We start from the raw sequence: 10,593 nt of genomic DNA, 5'->3' as shown, positions 1-10,593 counted from the left end.
AACAGGAGGTGACTGAGACCACCATTTGCCCTGTATTGATCATTCAGTGTGTTTAAATATATATTAGACACGTTTATTGTTTAGTGTATGCACCCGTATAACATTCCTGTGGCATTTGAGATCTGTATCCAGCATTTTAGTCTGCTATTTGAACAAATGAGCTGAAAAATACCATATTAAGCAGCTCATTTAAATAGGATGCCTGCTCCAAAAAAAAAAAAAAAAAAAAAATCAATTATTAGTTTTATAAACTTCTGAGTTATCATTCATCTGCAGACTTGGATGTAATCCAGGTAGACTGCACCACTTTGAACTTGTGATTTTATGTTTATCCACCAATCCTGTGCCGCTTACTTTCCACTAGGGACAGGCTGTGGACAGATGGACATAAATAGTTCTCTGTTGCAGGTAAATGAGCCAAGAAGAAGGCATGAAGTTCATGGAAAAGTCAAGTGTAGACCTTGTCCTGTCAGTCTATAACAAAAGCAGGGATGTAGTTCCCCATACATTGTTTTCTGTCTTATTTGATTAAGTCAGTTTAACTTCCCGGGAAAAAGATTTCCTTCATTTTTTTTTTTACAATCAGAAGAACATCATCCACCTTTTATAACAGAGACTTAAACATGTAGATGACATGAAAACTGCTCAATATCCTCTGACAATTTTATTCCTTTGAATATGTATTGAGTTTTAAACCAGCACTTACATTTAAGGAGCCCAAATACTTGTTTCCCTACTAAAATAATGCTTGATAAAAGGTCCCAAAACGTATTTCAATCTGGTAAAAAATGGAGGTTTTAGAGTTTCTAAAGGAAAATAAGATTTCACAATAAAAAGAAACTTAGTCTATATGATTAAATGGGCAATTAAGAGTCACTCTATTGAAGCCATGTTCTAATAAACAGCACTATTGCTTCTCTGAACTCAGTAACCACGTGAGGAAAGAGCTATTTCAGCCCAGACACAGAAAATCCTCTGTTGTCTAATAATGGCTGTATTGGTCTCCTTTAATTGAACAGTCATCATATGGAAAAACAAATATTGTTCTTGGTCCCCTGCTCGCCTCGTTTCATTTAGGCTTTTAGGCATTTTGCGCTCTGAACGTGAGCCTAGACTACTGTGGTTTTCTTGGTTGGAATTGACCATTGTAAGTACTCTCCTGTGACCATGATTGCGGTTGACATGGGGTTCACTTTCTAATAGCAGACTGTAGGTCCAGACTGTAAATGGGATCAGTTAAGAAATTTGGTGGGGAGGAACAAAAAAAAAAAAATTGAATTTGTTCATTACATTAAAGCCAGCCTATTTTAAAGCTACAACTTCTATTAATGTAAGCATGATTTATATAAGCCCTAATTACAGTCATCATCCTAATTTAAAAGGTGGTTAGGCGCTGTAAATCGTAACATGGTTTTGCAGTTACTGAACATTTCCACTTGTGTGGAGAAAACTGAATCACGCTTTTGTACGTCAGGCATCTCTCCCTCCCCTCCTGTGTCACACGCCGACGTCTTCAAACGTGGATTTAAAGATCATCTTTTTGTGTTTCTTGTCATCTCGTCTTTTCAAATTTCAGTAAAACAGAGCTACACTTTGTATTTTCAAGTTTCATCGTACCACAGACCTCCACCTTTTTTATTGGCTAAAAGGAAATGTTCAGCTGCTTCTACAGGGTGCTCTAAAAAGAGCAGACACAAACATAAAATGCATGTGAGTAAAAATATTCACAATCTTTTATAAAAGACGCATCGCTGTCTATTGTATCTGTTGGTACAGATTTTAATGAGCCTGTCTTATTTGGGAATATCTTGTTTTACTTTAACATTAAAGGATCTTCTCCTGCTGATCACTGTCAAAAAAGCCACATGAACTTGTTCTGATTCATTGCTTTAAGACAATAGAACCTTCCCAAAATGGGTGAATACTCTTGGATGGAAAAGGGAAAAGCTTACAATGGAAAAAGCCATGCTGGAAGGAGGGATGGCACACTTATTATAGCTCCAGTTACATGCAGCACAAGGGTTCGGACTCGCGTCCCCTTTCCCCAAAATTTCTCTGCCTCTGAGACAAAATTGCTGTCCAGTCGCAGAAAACTTCAAAGCCACTTGTGGTTGAGAGCAGATGTGGAAACTGCCAACTTTTGAGACTCAAGGCAATGTAGCCACAGAGTAATGAGTTAATAATTAAATGGTTCCCTCTGTCATTTCAGTGTCAGTTTGACACACTGTTTTGGCACCACATGGGTCAGCTTCCTCCTCCGGCGAATAAAAGCGACAAGCAGTTGAACTGAAGTGGTTGAGATCATCTATCTGTGGCCATCTGTTTAAAAAGAACAAAAATAAATCTGAAGAAAAGAAAACCATTTACTTGGAAGCACTCTGCTTCTGAACATGGATAGAAGAGAGGAAGTGCAGCGGGTTTTGAATTTCAAGTGTCTGACGTCCTAATATGCGCTTGCCTGCTTCCTCCATCAACCATTAACCCGCGGCGGCCGCATCAGTCACATTATTTGAAGAACAACAGACGCATGAGCCTTTGGTGAGGTGTAATAATGGGTTCAAGGGGGCTCTCGGGGAATGTCGGCTATCTTTGAGTGGAACCTTCCTGCTTTTGTGCTCGGCTATTTTGAAACAGCGGTGCCCTTTTAGGATTGTTTTGACAGAAAAGTTCACCCTGACGAATCAAGCATTACGCACGATAATGTCCAAGAATAACAAACTGTGTGAAACAATAATGTTCCAGCAAGAGCATTTGGATTAAATTATGTCTTTATTCTAACTTATAGAATGCTACCTTTTCATAATTTAAACAATACACATGTACAATCTCATCTAATCATACATATAATCTAACCATGAGAAATTATCTTTTTTTTTAAACCAAGTTTCACATTTAAAATAGAAAAATATTTCTGGTTTCATTATAACATTCTTGAAGTGTTATGAGGGGGCGGGTGGGTGCAAATGAATTCCAGATGCTCTCCACAGTTCATTGGATACTTCCTTTTTAAGATATAAAGAGCAATAAAGTACAATATCTTGCAACGTCACATATATGTACAATGTGGCGTGATTAGTTTAAAAGTAGGAACAGCTATACAGAGTATGTAAAAATGCATACATTTTTCATCATCTCCACTGTTTGTATGTTTTCGCATAAGCTGCCTGATGACACAGTAACAGTCTCTTACTTAAAGTCTTTGCATCCAAAGAAAACGTGAACACAAACTCACTGTGAGCTGTTTGAAAAATAAGTACATTCTGCCATTAAAAACAACAAAAAAAATCCCTTAAATATTTCTGTCCATGAAACATCAATATTATTTCAAACAGAATGAAAACTACTGGGCTTTTTATGTATTTCTTTTCTGTTACACATGTGGAGCATCAACTTTACATGTGTGACTCTGTTCCTCTTGCGGGCGCAGATGCCAGACAATGTGTCTCTTCAACTCTGCTGCCCCGGGACAGAAGAGATGGAAGTAATTTCACTATAGCCTATGTTCCTCTAGGAATAATGACAGCCAAAGTGACTCTGTTTTTCAATATCAGGAAACCGCTTAACAGAGGTATGGTTGTGTCCATGTTAGTCCAGTTTTTCTGTTTCTCTTCAATCTGTTTCCAGCTCTTTTTTATCTGCAGGAGCAGGACTGGACAGTCATGTTAGGATAAACCTTGAGCACTGGGTTTCTGGATTCATCCTGGTAGAGCACAGCCAGGGGACTCATATTTTCTGGTACGCAGCAGGGCTCAGGAATCCCAGGGATAATTCCAACTGCCCGGACTATGCTCTGAATGGTGGCATGGTTAGTTGGCTTCACCACCTGGAAAAGTTTGAGTGAAGGAGAAACATGCAAATGAGAAAATAAATACGAGAGATTAGAAAGTGCACATTAAGGTTATCAGTGTAGCTCACGTGAACCAAAAGAACCTACATAACACGGCTTGGATGATTGTGCTCCTACCTTGGGCATGGGAAAGCCACATGTGCCAGCACAATAGTAAGCATCAAAGGCTTTGGGTGCTATGACCCACTCATTCCAGCCAATATCTGTGAAATCCACTCTGAGGTTCCTCCTCGAACAGCCTTTGTGCTGGGTGTTACTCCACTGCCGCCTCCTGGCTTTGCGCATTGTTTGTTCATCAAACCTCAGAACAGGTGACAGTGTATTTGTGCTTCCCTTGTGCTTCTTTCCATCTTTTCCCTCATTTCTCCTCTCATGCATTTGCCCATCACTGACAGTCAGTTTGTGGCTATCTTTGAGATTTTCCACAGTTGAATCATTGGTTTTGATGCCCTGTGATGTTCTTTCTCCATCTTTCAAAACCTGAGATTCATGCGCTTTTCTAACTTGCTCCACATCTTTTTCCTCCTCGCTCTTCCTCTTCTTTTCCTTCCTTCCTGGTTTAGTCTTGTGTTTGAGTGTCAGGTACCATGTGCTCTTCCAAAGGTCATCTTTCCTGTATGAATCAGGTCTGTAGTCAACCTCGGGCAGCTCATTGTTCTGGATGGGGTCAGAGAGCAGATTTGCTTCCCTTCTCACGCGTCCTTTCACCTCTGGTGAGGAGTTAGGTCTGTGCAGGAGCTGAGAGGAATATGAGGGCTCTCCTCCCTCGTTAAACGGGTCATATCTCTGTAGGCTTGCAGCCACACTATTGGGCTCGTCTAAGGCTTGGTCATTTGCATACAGTAACAGGTAGGGCATACTGCCAGCAGAGAGGATCTCCTCTGGTTTCGTCCTGAACTGTTGCCTTAACTCCAGTTCAATTGACACCAACAGATGACCCCTGTCCCGCGCCTCCTTAATGACCTGGGTCACATCTTTCATCTGCCACACCCCTCTCCTGTGGGGGTGGAAGGTTACATTGCCTAGAAATGACCCCATTGACCCAGATCTGACCTCTGACCCAGAGGAGAAGGAATAAAGGAGCAAGCTGATAGACAGAGAAGGGTGCACGGCTGAGGAGCGGCAGGTTGAGCTCTTGAAGCGTTTACAGAACCAGGGTTTTTGATACGAGTGTCTGTTCAGCAGGAAGTGGAATGTGGCAGAGAGGATGACCTCTGAGTCCTGGAGGGTTGTAAGGTTTAGTCGGTACATCATCCTGTGGTCAGCAGAACCTGCAAAAATAATCAATCAGCCAGTCAGTGTGAGGCAGGCAGGTGAAAAGCACTCTGCAAACTTTTGTTTTATTCCATTTCACCGTCTTAAAATCCAGAAATGCTTTTTGCAGATTTACTCAGAAACAGTTTTGCAGTTTTTTTTTTTTTTTAAATCACTCTTAAGCTTTTGAGTGCTGTTTTTTGGAGTGGATAATTTAGCCTAAATTAGTCTGACTTTCTGGATGTTTGACTTTTGGGACAGTACATATACTGTGATTAGAAAATAGAAACATCTGCCAGCACAGGCAATGGCAACAGGAACTGAACCTTATTTGAACTCAGGCATTTGAGCTTTAAGTGATAATCTAGATAAAGTTTGATTGACTCCGATGGAAACGAACATTAATGAATTCCCACATGAAAAGGAAAGGCATTTGGAAAATGGTTAACATATTACAGCGAAAGCCCGTATCTGTGGTAAAATCTAAAAGAAATGTGGGACAATTAAACACCTCTCTTTAAACTGTTGTGTTACATGACTGAGCTCAGTGTCTGGTGCACAACTTCATTGCTTGGTAGGATTTCAGAAGGTGCCCTTAAGAGGAACCAGACTCCGCGGATCTGGCTGGCAAAGGTGGAGGGGTGGAGGGGGCGGCGGGGAACAGAGAGCTACATATTCATGATGAACATTTACTTCAACAGCAGAGTTATTGTTCATTGTGTAAGAGTTCAGCGGAAGTATAGACTGACTCAAAAGATATACATTACCCTGGAATCGCCTGCATATGGAAATGCTTACCTCAGTTTCTCTTAAAGCTTCCCCTTAAGTTTAATACAGCCTGCAGTGTCTACCCAGACACCAAGACATAATCAACTGTTTTAACAGATATTACATTGTTGCAAAAAAAAAAAAAAAAAAAACCTCCTACATCTCTGCTTGGGTTACACCAAGCTTTTGCAGTAAAAATACACTAGTGTTATGATATGTTATCTGAGAGCTATGTAGGATGTACGTGCCTGTGAATTGTGTTTATAAAAACAGCAGACAGAGAGGGACGACTGTGCTTTAATTCTCACGACTCCAGGACGTTACTCTTGTCCTGTATTAACCGCAGAGGCCGACTGTCCCTTAGGTTTCACTGTGATATATTTTACCGGACACTGCACGCAGGGAATCACGTGCATTCTTGCGCGTCTGTCTGGGGTAATTGATCAGACTGTGCGCACAAGGGGCACAGCTGCTACCACAAACACAGCGTGCCCGCAGTGTCCCAAAATCATTTAAATACATTCTCAGACTGTTCCAAAACAATCGCACCTATTTAAAGCATCTGGACGAGACACGCAACCCCAGAGTGTTTGCACTTCTAATGGTGAGGATCAGACACTTCTCCCAACACATTTATATGTTTGTGTTGGATTAGAGTTCCAAGAATAACCCACACCTTTATTTTATTTTTTTAAATTTTTGATTCCATTATTAAATATAAATGAAAGCTTTTGGAGCTCTTCTGATTAAGGCTATAGATTGAACGCTGTTATTTTCACACACCTTGGCTAGCTCTGAAACTCCTAACGGTGTTTCCCTCTTTCAGGCGGTTTTCCTTGTTGTATTTCTCGTACAACCTGTACATGTGCTGAGAGACCACTTCCTCCCCCAGGTCATCCGAGAACTGATTCGACGAGGGCTGGAGGAAATTGCCATCTTCGGTTACTGTCCTAAACGATGCTGCGCCCAGGAAACAGTTAAACATCACCAGGAACAGGTGCGAGGAACTCGTGCCGAGAGCTGCCATTTCAGTGTTGAAATGAAGGCAAAATTTAAAAAAAAAACCCCAAAAAGTCCAAGAGGCAAAACTATCCAAAGTCGCGCCAAAGCAATCCAGACTAGAAAAGCAGTGCGCAAATGCTGCACCTCTCCTCTCACTTTCACCAGCGCGTCTCTCTCTTCTCTGTCAGCTGTGCAGGACCTGGATGCTGAATGTTTTAGTCCGTGGCAACAGTTAGAGCTGCTACTTTTACACTTGAGTCTCTGTGAGCGCCAGAGGCTTGAGGGGGTTATACCGGAGCGGTGAGAGGCGCTGACGTATACTCATGTGAGCCAACGAGTACTCGGCAGAGCGCGGAGCCAGAAGTGGAGGTCATGATGTTCACCCCCCCCCCCCTCCTCCTCCCCCACACGCGCGCACGCACACACAGACTCTGATGGTGTTGTTGTTGATGATGTCCTTATGCTCTTTTGCATTAGTGAAACACAAACACAGATCAAGTTTCAGGAGTAAACTTGAACTCAGTTGTTTAGCAAACTCAACAAACTGTGTTTTTTCTATTTGTGGGCAAAGTAATTCCACCTCACAATTTCCAGCTCACCACATTATTTCCAGTAACTGCTTTTGACACGCTCTCAGTCACACATAATTAGCATAGAAATACCTACAATAATAGTCTGACCAACCACCCAAGGGCTATTGTTAGGACAGTGATCCACATTTTATGCTGTGTGCTGTTTTTCTCCGTGTGCGAGAGAGAGAGAGAGAGAGAGAGAGAGTTGGTAGTGAAAGACTGTGAGATGAAACTCTTTTGAAGGACTTACTGTGATTTTATTCATGGCAAACAGAACATGGCCTCTGCTGGGGTTGGTGGATCTAAACTCAGCAAAGTCCTCTCTCTGCTGTGTATGTATTTTTTTTATTTTGTGTGTGTGCATGTGTGCATACAAGCTATTTCCAGTGTGTGTCTCCACTGTCTGGAGTTCTGTACCAACAATGCTTGTTTTGTGGAAGTGGTGGTCTCCAGCAGAGAGGCTGTAACTAGCTGGGCCTCTCGGGTTATTCTCCACACACGCAAAAACACACACAAACACACACACACACAAAAGCGTGCACGATAACACGTAGAGAGAGCTACTTAGTACCTTTCTGGCCCCCAAGGGCCCCACAGGATACTCTTTTTCAATATGTTACATAGAAGCAATAGGTCCTAAAGTTGGACCCTTCTCATGATTTTCTTGAAATGTGTGTGTGTGTGTTCATACATATTAGTGTGATAGCAGAGGAGCATTCTGTTGGATGTGGCGTGCTTTAGACTTTTGTCATAGCACACAGATACATGAATGCTTTGTCTCTCTTCATACCATGTTGAGTTAAAAAACAAAACATGATAAATGGCTGTGGTCATTTATCTGATTGCAAGAAAACTCATTTTAAAATGTCATCTTTAAAAAATAAGAACTGTGAGAAATCCAGTGAGGATTTAAAAGAGACGTTTTATGAATGACCACTCTATAAATCAAAACTCATGGCTACGCAAACAAACTGAACAATATGCTATTGCTTCTTTGGAAGTTATATCATTAGAAAAAAGTTGCCTAACTGCAAACTGTCTTTCCCTGTTATTAACAAGCCATTAAACACTTCTTTCATTATGACAAAATGGGAGTGTCTTGTTGCTATAATTTAAACCACCACATGGTTATAAACAAAGAGATCTTTTGCATTTAAGACAAAATGAGTGGCTTGAGACAAAATACAGTTATTCCTACTGAAACACGTTAACATCTTGAAAATAACACAGAGAGAGACGGAAAGTGATATGTGGAAAAAGGGCGTTAGGTTCAAAATAAATGATCCCGTGGAGAAAAAAACCCCAGCCCAATCTAAGTTTACGTGTGAGGAAGACAACATGAAATGGCTGTGAACTCTAACGCTGAATATGTAGGGCAGTGTGAGATTAATGTTGGGCATTACATTAATGCTGCTCTCTCCATCATGACTATGAGGACAACAGCCTTGCTATGTGAGAAAACCCCCACAGAGAAACCGCCATAATCTAAAACTAACTGTTCAACCCCACATATGCGAGTAGTCAGACTCACACTGAGATCAGAATTCACACATTTTGATTTTAATAAATATAACCAACTTACATGCATAACAGCCTTTATCAGGATAAGTGTGCTGCAGTGATATGCAGTGAAGTGACCTTAAAACCAGAAGTAGCGTTAAAAACACAAGTAAAACTGCAGAAACCAACACACAGCATGCATCACTGCACTGTCATGGCAGAGTGAAGACATCCCTGCATCTCCTATTATTGATCATTTAATTGTATTTTATCAGAGGGATTCCAAACTCCAGAGCCTTCAGGAACTCGGGGCGGACCTCATCAACACCAGGGGCTCTGCCACCAAGGAGTTGTTTAACTGCCTCAGTGACCTCGCCCCCGGAAATTGGCGGGTCATTCCCCTCATCCCCAGACTCTGCTTCCTCCTCGGAAGACGTGTCAGTGGGATTAAGGAGGTCCTCGAAGTATTCCTTCCACCGCCTGACAATTTTCTCAGTCGACGTCAGCAGCGCTCCGCCAGCACTATACACAGTGCAGGTAGAGCACCGCTTTCCCCTCCTGAGACGTCTGACGGTTTGCCAGAATCTCTTCGAGGCAGCCCGAAAGTCTTTTTCCATGGCCTCTCCGAACTCCTCCCACACCCGAGTTTTTGCTTCAGCCACTGCCCGAGCCGCATTCCGCTTGGCCTGTCGATACCTGTCGGCTGCCTCCGGAGTCCCACAGGCTAACCAAGCCCGATAGGACTCCTTCTTCAGCCTGGTGGCTCCCTTCACCTCTGGTGTCCACCATTTGGTTCGGGGATTACCACCACGGCAGGCACCAACCACCTTGCGGCCGCAGCTCAATGCAGCAGCTTCGGCAATGGAGACGCTGAACATGGTCCATTCGGACTCAATGTCCCCAGTCTCCCTCGGAATGCTGTTGAAGCTCTGCCGGAGGTGTGCGTTGAAGATCTCGCGGACTGGGGCCTCTGCTAGACGTTCCCAGCACACCCTCACTACGCGTTTAGGTGCACCAGGTCTGTCCAGCGTCTTCCCCCGCCACCTGATCCAACTCACCACCAGGTGGTGATCAGTTGACAGCTCAGCCCCTCTCTTTACCCGAGTGTCCAGAACATATGGTCGCAGGTCTGCTGATACGATTACAAAATCAATCATCGACCTACGGCCTAGAGCATCCTGGTGCCACGTGCACTTATGGACACTCTTATGTTCGAACAGGGTGTTCGTTATGGCCAAACTGTGATTAGCACAGAAGTCCAATAACAGAGCACCGCTCGGGTTCAGATCAGGGAGGCCGTTCCTCCCAATCACGCCCCTCCAGGTCTCGCTGTCGTTACCCACGTGAGCATTGAAGTCTGCAATGTTGCGTGGAGATCAGGGGCAGTACCTGTGGACTGGCAGACCGGGGTGGTGGTCCCCATCTTCAAGAAAGGGGACCGGAGGGTGTGTTCCAACTACAGGGGGATCACACTCCTCAGCCTCCCTGGGAAAGTCTATGCCAGGGTGCTGGAAAGGAGAGTTCGTCCGTTAGTCGAACCTCGGATACAGGAGGAACAATGCGGTTTTCGTCCTGGTCGCGGAACACTGGACCAGCTCTTTATCCTCTCCAGGATACTTGAGGGTGCATGGGAGTTTGCTCAACCAGTCT

General features: G+C 43.2%; 1 protein-coding gene across 1 annotated transcript; it reads right to left on the bottom strand.

Moving 5' to 3' along the window:
• Positions 1-2,773: 2,773 nt before the first annotated feature.
• On the bottom strand, positions 2,774-7,212 carry gdf10a (growth differentiation factor 10a). Its single transcript, XM_082556827.1, has 3 exons — positions 6,653-7,212; positions 3,965-5,118; positions 2,774-3,823 (listed from the first exon to the last, which is right to left on the bottom strand). The coding sequence occupies exons 1-3, from the start codon at positions 6,894-6,896 to the stop codon at positions 3,632-3,634; spliced, it is 1,590 nt and encodes a 529-aa protein (XP_082412953.1). The 5' UTR covers positions 6,897-7,212; the 3' UTR covers positions 2,774-3,631.
• Positions 7,213-10,593: the final 3,381 nt, after the last annotated feature.

This window comes from Aulonocara stuartgranti, assembly GCF_965226115.1.
Source record: "Aulonocara stuartgranti genome assembly, chromosome: 13".
Taxonomy (NCBI): Eukaryota; Metazoa; Chordata; class Actinopteri; order Cichliformes; family Cichlidae; genus Aulonocara; species Aulonocara stuartgranti.
Note: the sequence above shows the minus strand (reverse complement) of the source record. Positions and strands in the feature narration are given on the sequence as shown.

What these genes read in the sequence shown, in the direction of transcription:
- gdf10a (XM_082556827.1), bottom strand. Translation starts at nt 6,896, where the DNA reads ATGGCAGCTCTCGGCACGAGTTCCTCGCACCTGTTCCTGGTGATGTTT. An exon ending in GAGTTTCAGAGCTAGCCAAG is followed by an intron (nt 5,119 to 6,652) that starts GTGTGTGAAAAT and finishes TTATTTTTGCAG; the next exon opens with GTTCTGCTGACCACAGGATG. An exon ending in GTGGCTTTCCCATGCCCAAG is followed by an intron (nt 3,824 to 3,964) that starts GTAGGAGCACAA and finishes AAACTTTTCCAG; the next exon opens with GTGGTGAAGCCAACTAACCA.